Source organism: Balaenoptera ricei, chromosome 1 (assembly GCF_028023285.1).
Source record: "Balaenoptera ricei isolate mBalRic1 chromosome 1, mBalRic1.hap2, whole genome shotgun sequence".
Classification (NCBI taxonomy): domain Eukaryota; kingdom Metazoa; phylum Chordata; class Mammalia; order Artiodactyla; family Balaenopteridae; genus Balaenoptera; species Balaenoptera ricei.
In genome coordinates, this window is record NC_082639.1 from 112,860,826 (window position 1) to 112,882,231 (window position 21,406).

At 48.8% G+C, this 21,406-nt stretch overlaps 1 protein-coding gene across 8 annotated transcripts in view; it reads right to left on the reverse strand.

Moving 5' to 3' along the window:
- Positions 1 to 20,959, reverse strand: part of PMVK (phosphomevalonate kinase) — a 31,274-nt gene extending 10,315 nt beyond the window's left edge. For 2 of the 8 annotated variants that reach the window (XM_059932687.1, XM_059932681.1), the window contains exons 1-4: positions 20,570 to 20,958; positions 18,331 to 18,394; positions 15,476 to 15,628; positions 12,770 to 12,899 (exon numbers count right to left, since the gene is read on the reverse strand). In XM_059932687.1, coding sequence (XP_059788670.1) covers positions 12,770 to 12,899; positions 15,476 to 15,628; positions 18,331 to 18,394; positions 20,570 to 20,664 — 442 coding nt within the window. In that variant the 5' untranslated portion in view covers positions 20,665 to 20,958. Of the gene's footprint in view, positions 1 to 2,845; positions 3,014 to 11,169; positions 11,700 to 12,769; positions 12,900 to 15,475; positions 15,629 to 18,330; positions 18,395 to 20,509 lie in introns of those variants that run through there. The other 6 variants (XM_059932676.1, XM_059932669.1, XM_059932697.1 and 3 more) reach the window with 6 other exon arrangements.
- Positions 20,960 to 21,406: the final 447 nt, after the last annotated feature.

The following is a 21,406-nucleotide window of genomic DNA, read 5'->3' on the forward strand; positions in this document are numbered from 1 at the left end:
AACACAGAATAAAATAAAATAATTACCTAATTATGAGTACAGGCCTCCATAGGTCACCATATCCTGGGACCAAAACAACTGTGTACATTGTGTACTGAATATAATCCATAACCCTTGCCAGGGGGCGGTGGTGGTGGGGAGAGGGGAGAATTGCTGCAGTAACTAAATCAGTGACCATCAAAATCATGGAAGGAAGGGAGGAAGGGAGGGAGGGAGGGAGGGAGGAGTGAGCCCGTACCAGCTTGGCTTAATGGAAGCTGAAAGTAACTGACAATTGGGGTTTTTCTGAGTTGGTTAAGTTCAATCCCACCAGATGTCATGAAAGTGAGGCCTCTGAAGAATGACTGACAGGGACTTCCCTGGTGGCGCAGTGGTTAAGAATCCGCCTGCCAATGCAGGGGACACGGATTCGAGCCCTGGTCCGAGAAGATCCCACATGCCGCGGAGCAACTAAGCCCGTGTGCAACAGCTACTGAGGCTGTGCTCTAGAGCCTGAGAGCCACAACTACTGAAGCCCGCCTGCCTAGAGTCCGTGCTCCGCAACAAGAGAAGCCACTGCAATGAGAAGCCCGAGCACCGCAATGAAGAGTAGCCCCCGCTCTGCAACTAGAGAAAGCCCACGCACAGCAACGAAGACCCAACGCAGCCAAAAATAAATAAATAAAATAAATTTATTTTTTTTAAAAAAAGGAATGATTGACAGAAGTAAACCAGGTCTGAATAAGCCCTGAATCGCACCTGACTTGTGCTTGCATGCCCAGTACCATCCTGAGTGTGGACCTCCCAGACATGTCATTTGAAAAATGACAATCCACTGAAAAACCTCTGTGGCCTGCGTGCCAGGGTGGGAAGGGGTGGGCATCCTGAGGTGTGCTGAGAAGCCGCTCTGGGCCCTGGGGCCTCCAAAGGGCACAGCTGAGCCTGCTCCAGGGCTGATTCTGGTTGAGCACTCCCTCTCAGTTCAAGGTGGGCTCAGACAATCCATCAGCGAGCCCGCCCTGAGGGCCCAATCCCAGAGCAGGTGGGAGAAACTTCTGGGAAGGCGTAAGGACCCTGGAGGACCTGCCAGGGGGCCCATGCAAGTCTAGGCCAGCCAGACACACTGAGAGGGGACAAAGGGCCAGAGGTAGGTGTGGGTGAGCCCCAGGCAAGCCAGCCCGAGGCTCAGCACCACAGACTTGGCCTCAGCACTCTGCCCTTAGTTCACACACTCATTTCTGTGTTTGTGTTTCCCTTTATCTCTTAGTAAGAATTCCTTTCCCCAAAATGCCAAGTTTATCTCACACATATCAGAGGGAAAGAAACCTAAATTCAAGGCCCAACTCCCCGGTTGCTGGCCATGTGGTTTGGGACAAGGGGGGAAAGGAAGAAGTCTCATTAGCCGAGCTCCCGAAGGGCAAGCACAGTGCTACCTGCACAACCTCTGCAGTGGTAGCAAGATTCCCGTTTTACAGGTGGGAATCAAGAAAGTGACCTAACCTGCTCAAGGTTCCACAGCTGGATAATGACAGGTGGGATTCAAACCTGATGACAAAGCGTGCTGGGCAAAGTCACTCACCTTTCTCTGTCCCCATTTCTTCAGTCTAAAATGGGAACAGTAATAGGGTTACTGGGAGAATGGAATGAAATAATATGCATGAAAACACATGGTAAACTGTAAAGCCTGACGCTCGAGTTAATATCCTCCCTGTGCCCCTCCCCCCACCAGGGCAAGGTCTGAGCGCCTCCCCTCCCTGGTGCTCCCGTGAGAGGGCAGGTGCTGAGAATGACTTTGCCAAACAGATCCAAGGCCTCAGCTCTCTGCCCTTCCTGGCTTGTTTGGCCAATACTCAACAGTACTTATCATAGCTCCTGGAACATCCCAGATCTGCTAGGACAATGATCAGCCCAGGCCAGCTGTCCTGGGGCCTCCACACCACCTTGCAGGACCAGCCAGCCACAGCAGCAGGAGACATGAATTGCCAAAAGTACCATTGGCTCAGGTCTGGGTGTGCCTGGAAATTCACCAGAGCTTTCACGATACAGGGACATTGCTGGGAAGGTCTCCACTTAGCAGACACTGTCAACGCCCAGATGGAAAGCAGCCGTGGTGCAGGGCAGGGCCCTCCACCTCCAGCATCCCAGCCCCAGCCTCCGAGGAACAGCAGGTCCAGGTGTACACCCATCTCTCCCCTCCTCATCCCCCTCACGCCACGAGTGTTCCCTCCTGGGAAGCGGCCTCTGTGGCCTCTCCTGGTACAGCTTGACTCAGCTAAACAGAACACACCAGGTGGCATAGGCAGGTGGCCCAGCCTCCTCAGGGAAGTCTGGAAAAACCCAGGAAGCAAGGAACTTGGCGGAGCTCCCAAGAGCTCAAGCTGGGCCTTCTCTGCCACCCTCTGATAAAGGGCACAAGGCTCATGCTCCCACAGGGAAACGAAGGGCAAGGGATGAGACCTGCATGGGGAGTCAGGAGCCCTGGGGCCTAGTCCTGGCATTGCCACTATTGCTGTATGATGTTGAGCAAAACACTTCCCCTCACTGGGCCTCAGTTTCCTCATCTGTAAGTGAAGGATCTGAAGCTAGATCACTGAGTTCCACTACAGTACTTGCTTTCTATGATGTCACATATCTGGGTGACTCCCCAGAAAACCTCACACAGTCCCTAACACAGACCTTCCACAGGCCCTGAAACTGGGTATCATTTAAGACAAAAACCAAGCAGGAGGGACTTCCCTGGCGGTCCAGTGGTGAAGACGTCACCTTCCAATGCAGGGGGTGCAGGTTCAATCCCTGGTCGGGGAGCTAAGATCCCACATGCCTCACGGCCAAAAAACCAAAACATAAAACAGAAGCAATACTGTAACAAATTCAATAAAGACTTTAAAAATGGTGCACATCAAAAAAAAAAAACCCCACCACCAAAGCAGGAAGCAGGCAGCAGGTCCATCTCTCACCTCCTGGGGGAGCCCTCACCACCCTCAGCTTGGGCTCCCGAGGAACTCAGCTTTGACTGGACGCTCCCTGGACGCACCTGGAAGAAATAGGTTAAAACCCTGAATTGTAAAGAGGAGCGCATCACTTCACTCAGCTGTCAGACAATGAGGCACCATCCAGATCCTGAATTAGGCCATGAAAGTGACAGCTGCTCATCCCCATATAATAAAAGTTGCTAACCTCCTTGTCACCTGTTCATCAGGTCACAAGTGAACATGACAAAGGCCAGCAAACGTCACAACTTGGTTGCCAGCAGGGATGTCCTGGGCCAAGAACAGGTCCTTGGGTCCTTCCAGGCAGCTCACCTCAACACCAGCAAACAGAAGATTGGGCAAAGCACATATCTCTCCAGCCCCTCATGGTGCTGGCAGTGAGCTCCAGACAGAGACCAAACCCAGGAATAGACAGGAAAGCTTTGCCACCTTGGAGAAGTCCCTTAGTCTCTGAGGAAAAGAGTAATAATTGGATTGATGCAAGGGATAAAATATACAGTACATGTGCTGTATAAACAGCAAAAAAGCCACCCAAACAAACTGGGTAATGGTGGAAAAACAAAGGAGGTGTAGAATTTTCATGGTGATGTACTGGAGCAAGCTTGCAAGAGCTCATTTTTAAATGTTCAGGAATTTTGCTAGCCAGTTGACGTGATGTTAGTAGCTTGAAATCAGCCATAGCAGGAGTATTTACATCACAGAAATGGTCAAATGGGGCCTTTCTTCCCCCCGCAGAGAGCCAATTTTTCAACATTTATCAGCACACCACTGTTTATAAATAAGAGTAATGCAACAGGAGTCAGTGAGTTGTTGCTTCAGACACACTCACCATAACTTTATATGTCCAAATGAACATTGACGAATTCAAGATAGTAAGCTTGGGAGGTCATATTCTCTCCTAACACTTAAAAAGCTTTTCCATTTCCGCAAACATTTATTGAGACCTACTACATGCCAGGCACCAAAAATTCAAAAAACAAACAAACAAAAAACCTTTCCTGAATTGCTCACAGAGTGATGGAGCAGTGAGAAAGCACACACTACGAGACACTCAGGGAGTGCAGTGGTCCAACCCTTAGTTGTGAAGGTCCAAGTGCAAGCCACTGGGAAGGGCACTGCAGGCAGAGGGAATGGCATATCCAAAGGCGCAGAGGCATGGACAATAAGACAACTTTTAAAAATTCCTCTCTAGAACTGGCTTTGAGGAAGTTTTAGAGTTGTTCCACTATAGGCATTATTTATTCTAGCCAAAAAGTGCATCTCTCACCTCACTCCCCTCAGCAGAATTTAGCACCAGATTTCCTTTGGCTGTTTCCAAAACCCAAATACGCTTTCAGAGAGTGAGAATTTGTCATCCCTGAGACCAACTCCTCAAACCAAAGGGGAGCTCCCCAAGACATTGATAGAGGCAACTTCTCTGTCAAGGGGACTACTTCACGTCACAGCAGGCACTTGAATGTATGAAACCATTTAAATTTCCATCTCATTTCTCCATAGCACTTTATAGGGAACAATGAGCGCCAACTTTTTTCTCTTGAAACATGTCCACATTCTGCCTTGGAGAATGCCAGAATTTGAATTTCAAAAATGCAGGCCAAAAAAAAAAAAAAAAAAATCCAAAGTATCCAGACAGAAAAAGGAGGTTACCTTCAAAGGAACAAAACTCAAGGTGACCTCAGACTCTGCAATATTAAACACAAGCAGACAGTGGAACCAGGTCATGAATCCTAAGCCAGCCAAGTCATTGTCCACGTGTAGAGGCAACAGAATGTCATTCTCTCTTTCACAGGGGTTCAGAAAATTATATCACCCACATGCCCTTTCTGAAAAAAGCATTTGAAGGCACATCAACTGTCTTGAGAGGAATTAAAATACAAAATTCAAACATGGGGAAGTTGAGGTATCATGAAAGAATTGAAAGTGAGAAGTAAACAAGTTAAGTCTAAAAAATAAATTATCGTTGGGGAATTCCCTGGTGGCCCAGTAGTTAGGACTCTGCGCTTTCAGTGCCGTGGCCCAGGTTCAATCCCTGGTCGGGGAACTAAGACCGGCAAGCCACACGGCATGGCCAATAAATAAATAAATAAATAAATAACTGTAAATGTGTTTTAAAATTGAATGTTAGCCATTTATATGAAATTCCAGAATAGGCAAAATTAATCTATGGTGAAAGAAATCAAAAGAATAGTTGTTTCTGGGAGGACAGAGGTTGACTGGGAAGGGTTAAAAAGAAACCTAGAGTGATGGAAATGTCTCTATCTTATAAAGGATTTTTGTTCCACAGGTGTGCATATTTGTCAAACTTGCCGAATTGTACACTTAAGGTCAGTACATTTCACTGTATGTAATGATGTCAATAAAAATGAATATCTTAATACTGAGTCTTCTAATCTATGAATATGGTATAATCTCTGTTTTTTAGGTCTTCTTTAATTTCTCTCAGCAATGTTTTATAGATTTCAGTGTACAGGTTTGGCATGTCTTTTATCAGATTTATCTCTATTCCATGTTTTTATGCTATTTTTTTTAAAAGGTTTACTTTTTTTTTTGTAAATTTATTTATTTATTTTTGGCTGTGTCGGGTCTTCGTTGCTGCACAAAGGTTTCCTCTAGTTGAGGTGAGCAGGGGCTCCTCTTCGTTGTGGTGCGCGGGCTTCTCATTGCGGTGGCTTCTTTTGTTGTTGCAGAGCACAGGCTCTAGGCGCGCGGGCTTCAGCAGTTGTGGCACACGGGCTTCAGTGGTTGTGGCTCGCGGGCTCCAGAGCACAGGCTCAGCAGTTGTGGTGCATGAGCTTAGTTGCTCCAGGGCATGTGGGATCCTCCCAGACTAGGGCCCAAACCCGTGTCCCCTGCATTAGCAGGCAGATTCTTAACCACTGCGCCACCAGGGGAGCCCCAATTGATTTTTATGTATTGCTCTTGTATCCTGAAATCTTGTTGAACTCACTTATCAGTTCTAGTAGTTTTTTTGGAGATTCCATCAAATTTTCTATATAAATGATCATGTCATATATGAATAAAGACAGTTTTACTTCTTCGCTTCCAATCTGATGCCTTCTATTTCTTTTTCTTGTCTTATTGCACTGACTAGAACCTCCAATATGATGTTGAATAGGTGATAAGAGTGGACAACCCTGCCTCATTCCCAGTCTTAGAGTGAAAGCATTTAGTATTTCACTGTGAAGTGTGCTGTTAGCTATAGGGCTTTTGTAAATGTTCTTTTTCAGGTAGAGGATCTTCCATTCTATTCCTAGTTTGTTGAGAGATTTTATCAAAACTGAACATAGGATTTGTAACAAATTAATCATTAGAGAAATGCAAATAAAATGCTAATGAGGTACCACTATATGCCTACTAGAATAGGTAAAATTAAAAAGACTGACCATACCAAGTATTGGTGAGTATATGAAGCAACTGGAACTCTCATTCAGTACTGGTGGGCATGTAGTACAACCACTTTGGAAAACAGTTTGGCAGTTCCTTAATAAGTTAAGAAGGTATTTACCCAAGAGAAATGAAAATACATGTCCACACAAAAACTTGTACATAAATGTTCATAGCTGCTTTATTTGTCATATCCAAACACTGGAAACAACCCAAATGTTCAACAGGTGAATGGACAGACAATGGTGGTATATTCATACCACACACCAGCAATAAAAAGAAATGAACTATTGACATGAACCTGCAATAATGTAGATGGATCTCAAATAATTATGCTAAGTGAAAGAAATCAGACCCAAAAAAAAAAATGTATACTGTATGACTCATTTATACAAAATTATTGAAAATGCAAACTAATCTATAGAGACAGAAGGCAAATCAGTGGCTGCCTGGGGACAGGGTTTGGGAGAGGCAAGAAGAGGAGACATGGTGAACCTTTTGAGGGTGATGGATATGTTCATTGTGATTGTGATACTGGTTTCATGGATATATATCAATACAAATGTCAAAACCTATCAAATTGTACACTTTAAATATGTGCAGTTATTACATGACAACTATGCCTCAATTCAGCAGTTTAGAAGTGGAATAATAAAATTTTTAAGAGAATGTTAGTGATACAAATAATTATTAAAAGAACATATAGGGGGGCTTCCCTGGTGGTGCAGTGGTTGAGAATCTGCCTGCTAATGCAGGGGACAAGGGTTCGAGCCCTGGTCTGGGAAGATCCCACATGCCGCAGAGCAGCTGGGCCCGTGAGCCACAATTACTGAGCCTGCGCGTCTGGAGCCTGTGCTCCGCAACAAGAGAGGCCGCGATAGTGAGAGGCCCGCGCACCGCGATGAAGACTGCCTCCGCTTGCCACAACTAGAGAAAGCCCTCGCACAGAAACGAAGACCCAACACACCCATAAATAAATTATTAAAAAAAAAAAAAAAGTGGGACTCCTGATATTCATCCCACTTTAAAAAAAAAAAAAAGAACATATAGGGACCTCCCTGGTGGCGCAGTGGTTAAGAACCCACCTGCCAATGCAGGGGACACGAGTTAGAGCCCTGGTCTGGGAAGATCCTACATGCCACGGAGCAACTAAGCCCGTGAGCCACAATTACTAAAGCCCGTGGGCCTAGAGCCCGTGCTCCACAAGAGAAGCCACCGCAATGAGAAGCCCACGCACTGCAACGAGGAGTAGCCCCTGCTCACAGCAACTAGAGAAAGCCCGCGTGCAGCGACGAAGACCCGACGCAGCCATAAATAAATAAATATTTTTTTTAAAAAAAACTTATAAAAAATATAAGAACATATACATAATATTAAAAAATAAGAGCTATACTCCAAGATCATAACCACAGACAAAATGTCTTGAAAAAAAAGCAGCTAAAGCTCTCATCAAAACATAGGGTATCAAAAGTCAGGGTTATTACTGATTTTGATATTTAGAGAAATATCAGTTTGGGGTTTTTTTTAAGTGTAGAAAAACTTCAAGTCCAGCAGAAGTGACTAGTTAGCCACTGGGGCCTCCCATGTTAAGAGGCATCAGTGCCAACTTGTCAAAGGGTGGGGAGTGGACCCGCTGGCTTCCCAAGTCACATCCTGTGACTCTTCCAAATAGCTATAGCCAGGAACCAGCTCAGCACCCCTACCAAGGGCATATGAGAGCTACCTCCCCTTATCTGCTTCATCCCTGCCTCCTTGATATTTAAGGAAGGAGATATAGATATAGATATACATATAGATATACATATAGATATACATATATCTGATATATCTGAAGGAAAAGAAATAACTATCTCAAAGACATATCTGCACCCCCATGTTCATTGTAGCATTATTCACAATAGCCAAGATATGGAAACAACCTAATTGTTCATCAGAGGACAAATGGATCAAGAAAGTGTGATATATATATACAGAATGGAATATTGTTCAACCAGAAAAAAAAAAGAGGGAAACCCTGACTTTGGCAACAACATGGATGAACCTTGAGGGCATTATGCTAAGTGAAATAATTCAGACAAAGAAAGACAAATACTGCATGATCTCACTTATATATGGAATCTAAAAAAGCTGAACTCATAGAAACAAAAGTAAAATGATGGTTGCCAGGGGCTAGGAGCTGGAGAAATGCAGAGATGTTGGCTAGAGGTTACAAACTTCCAGTTATGAGATGAATAAGTTCTGGGGATCCAATGTACCACATAGTCACTGTACTTAGCAATACTGTATTATATACCTGGAGGTTGCTAAATGTTCTCACCACCACCAAAAAAAATGGCAGTTATATGAAGTGACGGAGGTGTTAACTAACCTTATTTTGTGGTAATCATTTCATAATATATACATGTATCAAAATATCATGTTGTACACCTTAAACTTATACAATATTATATGTCAATTATAGCTCAATAAAGCTAGGAAGAAAAAAAAAAAAAAACAGATCCGTGATCTCTCGGTCTGGTACCACACGGAGGGGGAAATGACCTCACCAAGAGCCTCGGCTGTCAACTCTGAGAAGAGCCCCGAGGAGGCGGAGTCTCTGCGTTGGAAAGGACCCCAGTGGCCTCCAAGCCAGTCCTGGCTCAATGCCAGCGGGGAGCAGAGGTACCAGGCCCCAGAGGCTGGGTCAGAGCCTCCAGGTGAAGGTGAGGAAACATGTTCTGCATGATCACCACCTGATTCCAGCGTGACTCCTACAGTCCTGCCTCACCGTGCATCCAATCACATCCATTTTCTGAGTGCCCACTGTGGGCCCACAACTCTGGGAGACAGGGCTACAACTACACGACAGACACGGCCCAACCATCAGGGAGTTTACCTTCCAGTGAGAATCCCAGAGAGAAGACACGTAATAAGGGCGGGGCGGGCACGCAGCCCTTAGCTCGCGGCTGTTAGCGCGAGACCCTGCGCCCCGCGGTTAGAAGCCCCGCCCCGCCAACAGTCAGCCTGGCGGTGTTCCTCGTGGCAGAGAGTGCGGTAAGAGAGTCACAGCCTTCTCCCCGGGGCCCTCCAGGCCTTCTGGCCTCGGGGCCTGCGGGTGAGCTGGGCGCCCAGCGACAGGCTGGGGGCTGTGTCCTAAAGAGCTCACGCCCTCTCCATGGCCGCCAATGGCTGGGCCCAGGCCTTGAGGCGGCAGTGAACCTCTCCCCCATCCCCGCCTCTGCGACCCTAATGGCAGCAGCAGTCTACATGGCTCGCAGTCTGCGTGACCTGGCCCTGCTGTTTGGGCGGCCTGAGGATCCTGAGGGCCAGTTGGGTCCTTGGGTGCCTGGCTCCCTCAGTGATGACGGCTGGGCAGGGTCTGGGGACCTGGTCCTGAGGGCGCTGCCAGCTGAGATCTGCCTCTTCAGCCAGACCTGGGCACTGGCGGGAGGACCCAGATGGGGTGCTGCACCAACGCTCCCGGCAGGGTAACTGACCCCCGCAGGGACCCCCTCCTCTTAGCCAGGACCTGGACTTCAGAGAGTAAAAGTTGAGCCTTTGGGACCTTGCCCTTTCTGGTTAGAACAGAGAATAACATTTGTTTTGGTGGAGGTTTACGGGAACATCATGACCTGACCGTGACCTGACCTCAAGAACAAAGGATCTGACACCAAAGAAGTTTGCAACAACTAACCACAGCCCTCCCTCACCTTTCCTATAAAAGGGCTTTGCTGAGAGCTTGAGGGGAGTTCAGGGTTTTTAAGGCATGAGCCACCTGTCTCCTTGCACGGCCCTGCAATAAACCTTTCTCTGCTCCAAACTCTGACGTTTTAGTATTGTTTGGCCTCACTACACATTGGGCACACAGACTTCCCTACAGTAACAGACACAGGGAGGGCAGGTTAACAGAACCTGGGGGCTGATTAGCCGGGGGTCAGGGGACATGGAGGAGTCCACGATGACTGTCAAGCTTTCAGGCCTGGTTAACTGAAAAGCCAGGGAACTAGCACCAGGAAGGAGGTGATCTAGGGAGGAGATGTGGGCAGGAATATGTAGAGTTCAGTTTGGGTCACGGTGAAACTGATGGAATTTCTTTGGTTGTCCCCTTATCAGTGAGAACCCACAGGATTTGTAGGAGGAGAACAAAGCCAGGGCCAGAGAGTTGGCGGGCTCAGGCTAGGCCTCAGGATGGCCAGGAGCCACAGAGCTTTGCACCGTACCCCAAAGGCACGTGGCCGAGGGGCCTGGTCAGGAGTCAGGCAACCTGTGTCCTGGCCGGAGCACAAGCACATACTAACCCTCCACCCTGGGCAAGTTGTTCACTTCTCTGAGTCCTTGGCATCTGCTAAATGCATATGAAAATGCCCTCCTCGAATATTTCACAGGGTGGCTGTGAAGAATCTGGAAGAAATTTAGAAATTGTATAAGGCTATATAAATAAAAGGGGTCAAGTCCAAGGCCTTCTATGGGAAAGCTGAGGTTTATGGTGACTTGCCCAGGGCCAAACAATGGTTACCAGGTGCCATCAAGCTCTGGTGCCTCTGCCCCTCTATGATACCCCAGTCCCTCTGGGTACTTGCTGGTGGCACTTTCTGTGGAACACTGAGCCTCTCTTGGGGCCATCCCAGAAGACAAGACCCTCAGACTCCAATCCTGCCTCAGACACACACAAGCCTTTTACCCACTTGGCCCGGATCAAGGTCAGCCTCTGCAGGATATGTTCCCACCCAGCTGGGAGGCAGAGCAGAAACCCACAGCCACCAGGACAACCCGGGCCCTACGGAGCCACACAGGCTGGGTTGTCATCTGGGAAATGAGAGATGTCCAGCTCTGAGCAGGTGCTCCAAGAAGGTTTATTAGTATCCACACTGGGGAGCCCCAGGCTCTTGCCGAGAACAAGGGGCTGAGAGCATCCAGTCGGGGAAGCAAGGCCACCACAGGCTGACAGGTCTGGCACCCATGGAGATGGTGATGCTTCTGCTTCAAGCACAGCCAACTCACCCCCCTCTGCCCTTTAAGTCTCCTTATAAAGAGGTAGGGCTGTCCTTTCCACGAAGAAATGAGGTCCCTGGCGGTTTCTTAACTTGTCTGACATCTACCAGCCCCCAGAAACCTTGACCCAGGCCCTCTGTCTGCTCCCCCAACCTCGGCCAGCATCAGTGACCACGTGTCCGGCACAGGGAGCCCACCCTCACCCTGGCAGCCCCTGCTCGCTCCTAGAACCTGCCAGCTAAAGTCTGGAGCGGACAAATTCTATCAGGCGCTCCAGCTGCTCCTCCAGGCGCTGCTCATCTCCGTGGTTCTCAATGACCCAATCGAAGGCCCCGATGTTGTCCAGGCCACATTCTGACTCAGCATCATCCACCCCTGCAGAGGAGGTATGGCGAGGTCAGGCCCCATCCCTCCTGACAAACACCAGGCATCGGGCATTGTGGCCTGCTGACCCCACACGGAGCCACCCTCTCTTGCACTCCCCTCGGTCCCTCCAGAACCAAGCTCCACTTACCCCAGAGGGCACTTCCCCACCCCATGAAACACCAGGATAGCAGGTTCAGCAGTCCACAGCCACCTGAGCCCCCCAGAGGGTCCCACCGACTTAAGTCTTCACTTGTCACTGCCATCTCAAACCACAGACAGCCCAAATGGCCATTTCGTTTTCATTTTATGTGAAGCTGGTCGTGTCCATTTCTATCCCTATATCTCTGATTCAGTTCTCTTGGAAGGCAGTGTGTGCCATTCTCAGCTGACAATGAGAATGGTAATAAGAGCATCTACCTGGTGGGTTTGCTGCTACTATAAAGTGAGATAATGTTTAAAGGGCTTAGCCTGGGCCTGGCTAAGAGTGAGTGCCCAGGAGGTGAGCAGCCATTAGGAAGGGTCATACCCACTGATCTGAACTTCCCCGAGTCACAATGACCTAGGGCAGGGAAGACATATGAGCTATGCCTCTGAATTGCCACAGAGTAGGTCCTGGGCTGGCACCACTAAGGCTGCCTAGTAGAGCTTCCTTTCCCCCCTCCCCCTACTCTGTTAATCAAACAGGAGTGAAGTTTGTCAGGTCCAACCTCTGACCCACTGTCAGTCCCCCCACCAGGCTGGAAAGCAAAGGTGAAGGACCAGGGGAATGGGTCCCAGCCAGACCTCCAGAAGCCCACTGGCCTGGAGAAGGCAGCCCAGGTAAGGATACCAGGCCAAGGTCACGGGGCAACCTTCATCCCCAAGGATACCATCCTCTACCCAAATCCACTTTTTAATCTGGAGGTGCTCCTGAGCCCCAGGCCTCAGACTCCTTTTTATAATCCCCTGCTCACTCCCCACAGCCTGCCAGGGAGACAGCGGAAGACCAGACGGAGAGCCCAGGAGTGGGTGGCCTGGTCTACAGGTGGGGCGGCTGGCATGCGTGCCGAGCCTTGGGGCAGAGGTTGTGAGCAGCTCACCTGGTGTGAACACCCAGCCCCGCTGCTGTCGGCTCTGCTCTGTGGCCACCACGCGGACCGTCTGCGTCACAGCCCCATAGGCCTCCCGAAACCACTGGATGTCAGACACCCTCCGTGTGTCACTCACCAGCTGCAGGGCAAGGACACAAACAAGTGACCAACAGGACATGGTGCAGGGAACAGCAGGACAAGGTACTGGGGGTAAGGGAGAAAGAGGGGAAGACCCAGCCCCAGTCCAAATAAGCAGGAGCATGGACTACAAAACCCAGAAAAGTGTAGCCCCATTCCCTACTATTACCCAGCCAGCTGGGACGGACATCCCCTCCTCCCTCCAGGCAGCCCTTCCTGACTGCTGCAGCCCGCAGCCCGATCTGCCCACATTGTATTCTACGGTCATGTCAGTCATCGCTGAGCTGAAGAAGAGGCCTCAAGCTTTGAAGTCAGATCAGCCAGTCTAATGCACTCACTTTACAGATGAGCAAACTGGGGCCAGAAACAAAGATACCCTAATCGGTGCCTGCCCCCAGCACCTTTTAAAACGTAAATGTGATTCTTGTCAGTCCCTTGCCCTAAATCTCTCAAAGGTTTCCCATAATTCTAATACAATCCAAAGCTCTCACCCCAACTTACAAGGACCTATAAGATCTGGCACCTATTTCCCATCATTTTCCCTTCACTCATTCTGTTGCAGCCAACTGACAACCTTGCTGTTTCTTAAACATACCAACCAGGTCTCCTCCTCAGGGCCTTTGCACATCCTACTCCCTCTGCCGAGATAATCATGAGGGAGGCTCCCTTGCTTCATGGAGGTTTCTGCTCAGATATCACCTCCTCGGAGAGGCTGTCCCTACCATCCTGGCTCCCTTCCTGTCCCTTTCAATTCTGATATGCTTTTTATTTTTCTCTGAGCACTAAGTATTCATGAAACCATCACTATTTATCTGTTTGTGTGTTTATTGCCTGATCTGCACTCTGCAGAGTCAGCTCCATGAGGGGAAGGACTGTGTCTCCATTCACTGCTCTATCTCTGGCCCTTAGCACCGTCTGACACATAAGGAGCACTCAGGAGCACATGGTCAATGAACGAATGAATAAGTGAATAAAGAGGTCAGCTGTTTTTGTCCATGCTGCGGACATGTTCATTCACCCAGCTCTTAAACAAGTACTATGTCAAACACCTACTGTGTGCCGGGCACTGTGCTAGGCACTGGGGATAGAGTGGTGAGCACAACAGACCTGGTGCTTGCCCTCAGGAAGCTCACTGTCTGGTGGGAGAGACAGACTCTAAGGTGCAGCTTCACTAATTACCATGTAATCACAGCGCATATCAACAAGCATCTCGACCTTACCACTCTGCAACTGAACTCCTGATTTTCTCCCCAGACCTGTTCCTCCACACCGTCCGTGTCTCAGAATATCACAACTCCATCTGTCTAGCTACTCAGAACAAAACCCTTGGATTTGTCTCCTGTCCTTCCACCCCAGAGCCATCATATCAGGAAATCCTATTGGTTCTATCCTCAAAATCTGTGCAGAATCCGCCCCTTCTCTCCACTCCACCACCACCCCGAGCCAAGCCACGGCCATTTTGCTGTCTTATGGAAAGATCCTCTGCCTGGCCTCTCTGCTTCCATTCGCAAGCAGCCAGGGAGAGCTTTCTAAACCTTAGAGCAGACCATGCCTCTCCTCTGCTCCAAACCCTCCAGTGAGTCCCCATCTCACTCAGAGAAACCCCAGGCTTTTCCAGAGAATCTGCATGATCTGACCTCACCTCCTGCCACTCACGCTTCACCCACAAAAACCCATTTGGGTCACTCCCTAACTTCCTTCAGGTCCCGCTCAAATGTCATCACATCAGTGAGACCTTGCCTGATACCCTTAATAAAGCAGCAACCCAGCCCTCCTCAGAGTCCTGGCCTGCTTTATTTTGTCCCTTAGTATTTATCTCCACCTGACGTATTCTATATTTTTTTAGGGCCTAACTCCCTCTGCCCCCAGCTATAATGTAAGTACCCTGAGAGCAGGGACTTCATCAGATTTTCACATGATGTATCCCCAAATCACCTGGAACCAGTCCTGCTACAGGAAGATACTACTGGCTGCCAGAATGAATGAGGAAGGAAAAGGGAAAGGTGCTATGGGAGCACCTGACCAGGAGTGCCAGTTAAGACCTGGGCATCAGGGAAGTCTTCCCTGTAGAGGTGCCATGGAAGCTGAGCTGGAGCTAACCAGGTGAAGAGGGAAAGAAAGGGCAGTCCAGGCAGGTAGAAGGACACGGGCAGAGGCCTTGATTCCAGAAGGGGTTTGATTTATTTGAGGAACAGAGAGAAGGCCAATGTTGCTGCGGCTTAAGGAGTAAGGAGGCTAAAAGGGCAGCAGGAGCCAATCATTCAAGGCCCAGAAGTTCACATTACAGATTTTCATTTTGTCCATCAAAACAGTGGGACAAAGGGTTCTAAACATGACTTGGTTGATGTTTTTAAAAGGTCACTCCGGCTGCTGTGTGATGAATGGATCACAAGGAACAAGAGCCGAAGCAGGGACCAGTGTGAGGGCTACTACGACTGTCTGGGTGAGAGACAGTGGGGGCTTGGACCAGGGGGGTGGCCGTGGGGAGAGAGAAATGGACACATGTGAGATATGTCTGGGGAGAGGCAGAGGGCTGGGGAAACAGATTTTCCTAATGCTGCCATAGAGCCCACTTACCCAGACGGGCTGGGAGACGCCCTCCACGATCTTCCTGCAGAAGAAGCCTGGGTCGGCCTGGCGCTTCTCCTCTCCCCAGCGGATCATGTCCCTCCGAAAGGGCTCCTTGTAGGTGCTGGCATCCAGGAGTCTCTGGAAATCTAAGCCGTGCTCCTGCCGAAAGCACATTCTGTTTATGCCACCACCCTCTCAACCTCGCTTAGGTCTTCCCTAAAACAGAGGGAGGGCCACCCCTCCCCTCACCTGCCCTCCCTGAGGGCTGCCGCAAGGTCGTGAGGTTGCTGCCAGGTCAGAGGCCTGCAGGGGAAAGGGCCCTAGAAACTAAGAACTCCCAAACACTGGCAGATGGAAGAAACGCCTTGGGATAATCCAGAGATTGTTTCAGTTTGTCTTTAAATGTGTGATGTGGTTTTCTCTTTTGCAACAGTTTTACCTTCCCAGTTATTTCTGGCTTAAACTAAACCTGAAATTAGTTTACCTCCCTTGGGCACAGGCTTAGTCTTCAACTAAAGTGGGAAATCTGAATACATCACATTCTGTGTCCTTCCACAGCCCCTCTGGCATCTTTTGTCCCCATCCCAAAGCCCAGGAGACTTGGCTTCCCTGTCTCTCTCCCCTTCCCCTCACCCCCTTCCTCATCCCCAAATTCCTGCCACCTTTGCTGCATCAGCATCACTACATTTGGCTCTGGGCACTCCTGGACCCCTGGAGCAGGAGGGGCTATTCTGACTACCCTAGGGAACCCCTTCCAGACCCAGCCTTCCCTTCTCCAGGGACACTGACAAGCAGGAGGGTCCATCCAGAGGGCCCCAGGATGGGAGGGGGTCTGAAAAACATCACTCAGTTCAGGTTTCAGCTCCCCTGGCATTCACTGCAGCAAGACCCTCTCCCAAAAGACTCAGTTTCTTCATGTACAAACTGAAGGGGCCGTGACCCAGCAAGTCAACCCTAACCCTAACCCTACCTGCACCCTATTCCAAAGTGGGGCCAGCAGCCATCTCCCATTTATAAACTATAAACTAGTTTGCCATGTACTTTTTTTTTTTTTTTTGGCTGCTTTCTCTAGTTGTGGCAAGCGGGGGCTTCTCTTCGTTGCGGTGCACGGGCTTCTCACTGCGGTGGCTTCTCTTGTTGCAGAGCAAGGGCTCTAGGCACGTGGGCTTCAGTAGTTGTGGCTCGCGGGCTCTAGAGCGCAGGCTCAGTGGTTGTGGCGCACGGGCTTAGTTGCTCCGCGGCAATGTGGGATCTTCCCAGACCAGGGCTCGAACCCGTGTCCCCTGCATTGGCAGGCAGATTCTTAACCACTGCGCCACCAGGGAAGCCCTGCCATGTACTCTTTACCACAGGGGAAGATTAGCCACCAGGAGCATTATGGTCTGCTTGTCAATTATATTCCCCAATGCAACTTAAAACATCAATGCATTAACATTTCATTTTGAATTTGTTTTCAAATGGGAGTAATGGATGAAGTGGTGCTGGACTTAAAAACAGCAGGCGCAGGCTGGCCTATCCGTCTCCTATTGGGGTTTTAGAAATGCAAACTCCTGCCCACTCACCCTACCCCACCCTCCAGCCTGGCTCACTGGCCTGGAGTGGGGCCTAATTTGGGAAGTTTGGAAGTAGATCAGTGGTTTTCAAACTGCTCCTCTGAGCCCTGGGGTTTGGAGGTGCCCAAGCCCCACTGGGGAAGGCTGAGTGCCTCCACTCCACTCAGAGTCGCTCCCAGTCTATCTACTGGATACAAGGAATTTCTGCATCCAATTTCATTTGGGAAAGGTTCCCACTAAAAAAAAAAAAAAAAAAAAAATTGAAAACCACTGAATCTGTTATCCCCAGGATCCCCCAGGCTGCCATCCTACGAATGGGTCTGTTTAGGTGGTAGGAGAAGACCCGATGGTACAGGAGAATGCTTCCCATGGAGATGGGGCTGTCATATCGAAGGAGGGGACAAATTCATTTTGTGTGGACCCAGAAGTTCAGTCTCAGGCCAACTGACCAAGGGGCCATGAGCACAGGGCCCTGGAAGGGTGCACCTAGAGGTCAAGGACAGAAATGTAAGCGAAGAGCAGACTTTGCATTGTATAGGGAGCTAATCCCACCCTTCAGGCTCCCTTTCTGAAGTCTAAGATCCTAAGAGTTCCTATTTATTTTTTGCAGTCCTATTTTTTTTTAATCTACATGGTTCAAAATTCAAAAGATAAACATCATTTACAGTGAAAAATCTCTCTCCCTCCTCTGTTCCCCAGCCATGTAGCTCCCTTCCCTGGAAGCAGCCAATGGTCCAGTCTCTTATGTATCCTGCCCAGGCTTTTACACATCCCAAGCGTCTAGAACGGTGCTGAATGCACCCCATAAATATTTGTTGAATGGCTAAGTATATGAGCAAATATATTTACAATTTTCCCCATTTTTATACAAATGCAGCATTCTCTATACACTGTTCTACATCTTGCGTTTTTCATGTGATTAAATTTCTAAGGGGAGAATTCCAAGGGTTGTTGCAGGCCAGCTTTAATGGGGGGAGGGGGGTGATGTGTGTCATATTTTTTGAATAAGGGGACAGACCCTTACCAATAACACGGCATCATAGCTGCCAACTTGCGTCTACAGCCTTTTCTGGACACACTTTCCTGAACACGCTCTAGGGAGGTGGCCTGAAGTGAGTAAGGCCAATGGGAAGAAACTTAAACAGAAAATGCCCCCAAAAGGTCCACCTATAGAAAGCGGAGAGCCGTCTGCCACCCTGCCAAAAGGGGTCAGAGAGACGCTGCTAGTGACTCAAGCAACAGCACAGCAACCAAAGCTCAGGAGCTGGCTTCTTCCAACCCACCAGATGCCACAGAACCACCACCTACCTGGGCATACTGCTCCTTGAGTGGACCAGAGAGCCGGAGGACAGCACACACGTCAGCTCCAAGTCTGTGAGACAGGGAGATCCGAACCCCGTTAACCTAAAGCTTCCAGGCCCCAGAAGAGTGAAGCCCCATTTCTGCTACTGGCATCTATATAACTTTGCCAGGTCTCAACTTCCCTGATTTCCTCATCTGTAAAATGGGGATAACAGTTTCTTTTCTGTCTCCCACAGGATTATTATGAAACTCGAATGTGAAAGAGCCCTGAAACTAACAGGGAAAACAAATAAAAGCATAATTACAGTGTGAACATCCTGGCAATATTCTGGCTGGATTCAGTTACTGCTGGGCCCCTAGAACTAGTTCTCTCACAGCTAGGGGTATCTCAGTCTCAACTGACTTGGTCACCACACATAAATAACTCATTCATTCAGTTGTTCAATTTACTCAACCAACCATTTGTTGGGGTCTATATTTGGATCCAAGTGATACGAATGTGAATAAGATACATGATTTCTGCCCTGACCTTGAGATGCTTACAGATTCACTTAAACACTGACATGGTGAGATAGATGTTCTTATTTCCATGTTTCAGATGAGGAAACTGAGGTTGAGTGAGGAAAACTGACTCATCCAAAGCACCGTTGCAAGTAACAAAGCCAATATCGGTAAAATAAATATAAAAGCCAACATTTAGTTCCTATGCCTTTACTAAATGCCAAGAATTGTTCCAAGCCCTTCATGTGCATTAGCTCATTTAATCCTTACATTCACCCTACTATTATCTCCATCTCACAGATGACAAAACTTTCTCATGAGAAACTTGTACAGGCTTCCCTGGTGGCGCAGTGGTTAAGAATCCGCCTGCCAATGCAGGGGACAAGGGTTCGAGCCCTGGTTTGGGAAGATCTCATCACATGCCGTGGAGCAACTAAGCCCCTGCACCACAACTACTGAGCCTGCGCTCTAGAGCCCTTAAGCCACAACTACTGAAGCCCGTGTGCCACAACTACTGAAGCCCGTGCACCTAGAGCCTGTGCTCCACAATAAGATAAGCCACCACAATGAGAAGCCCGTGCACCGCAACGAAGAGTAACCCCCGCTCACCACAACTAGAGAAAGCCCATGCACAGCAACGAAGACCCAACACAGCCAAAAATAAATAAATAAATAAATTTATTTTTAAAAAAAGAAAAGAAACTTGTACAAGATCACACTCGAATAAGTGGTTGAGTCAGGATTTGAATCCCAGCAGTCTAATTCCAGAGCCTGTGCTTCTGATCACGAATTGATTTATGTGTTGGGTGGTAAGAAGAAATGTTACTTAGGAAAAGGTGGCGGATACTTAGTGGTGAAAGATTAGGGCGGCAAATTCTGCCCTGGGCTTTTCCGCAACCTCTTAGAACCCCCATGGTGCCCCAAAGCAGCCTCCTGTTACCCTCACCACACTGGCCTTCAAGAGGAGAGGAGCCCCACTCCACGTTCTCAGGCTTCTGTGCTCTCCTAGCTCAACAAAAATGCTCCCACACAGAACACCTTGCTTTGGGAGAAAACCTGAGCAAAAGGTATTAGGAGAAGCAGTGAGGTAAAGCAAAAAGAACCCATTCCTTGGAGCTAGGCTAAAGCTGAATTTGAGTTCTGGATCTACTGATTACTTTGTGTTTCTGGAAAGTTTGGGTTTGGGTTTTTGTTTGTTTGTTTGTTTTTAACTTTTCAGAGTCTCAGTTTCTTCATCTGTGAAATGGAGACACTGATTAATAATACCACGCAGTACCTAACAACACTATGTGACACAATAAAAACTCAGTAAACCGCAGCGATTAGCTGGTGCGCTGGGCAAGGATTCGTCTTTGAAGTCTGACACAACTGAGGTGTGGTCTGAGGCAAATCCTTTATCCGTGACTGTTTCCTTTTCTGTAACCATCACCTCGCAACACTGTCTGGAGGATTAACAATGATGTATAAAAAGTGTCTTGGTAGTAACTGTTACTAATGCTTCTTGGAGAGACCTACAGCTTACAGCCTTCGGAGAGGTGGCCGCCTGGTTCTTTGAGGTGGGCGTGTGCAGACTGCTGTTTTACGTGACGGTGACAGTCCTTCACTTCTCGCCGCCCAGTGCTCCTTCTGCCCTGCAACCCGAGGGCCTCAACTCCAAAGCTCACTCCATCACACCCCAACATACCCCTCGTGTCACGTGATTCGCGGTCTCCCCGGTCCTCCTCCTTCCCCGCCCTACGGACACCTGCTCTGCAGCGCCTCGGTCACGAAGTCCTTCCCGGATTTCCTCTTCCCGCTGAACAGCAGCACCAGCCGCGGGGCGCCTCCCAGCGGGGCCATGGGGCCGCCACCCTTTGAGATCCCGAAAACTGACACTTTTCCTTACCCCTTAAATCAGGCCACCGGGCCCAGAATGGACGCGGCCACTCGGTGGAGTAGCAACAAGGAGGGGTTCCGCCCCCGTCTTCTTCATGGCCGTGGAGAGGACTGTCAGCCTGCACACGTGCTTCCGTGACTTTAAATTAAAGCCTGCACAAATGGATTATGGAGAGAAAGAAGGTAAATTCCTAGGGCAGCCTTCTAGCCTAAAGAAGCTCCCCTACCAGACTCATTTGGAACCGTCCAACCCGCCCAGACTCTGACGTCACGGCCCCGCCTTCTTAGCCGACACGCGTGACACGTGGGGGGGGCGGGAATAGGACGCAACTATTTTCCTCCGGGGGGGGGGTGACGTCTTAAAATTTCCTAAGTGAACCTCACATTGCCTTCCACACAACCCTACAAACATGAAAAAAAAAGAATAAACGTGTTCATGTTGAGAAAGTTTTCAAAACTGTTTATCTGTGCATTTTAAATACATGTGATAAAGCAAATCCGTATATGCCCCACAGTGAAAATAGGTCTGTCTGGATATGAAATGAGGCGAGGACCCGAGGGGTGTGTCTGGTGACGTCATGCTGGGGAGGAGCTTAGACGCTTTATTTTATTGTTGAGGTTCAATAAAAAACGCGTTATTTTATTGTTAAACGGGTTTTATAATTGGAGAGGCCACTACAGTTCGACCCTTTAAGCCCAGCGAGAA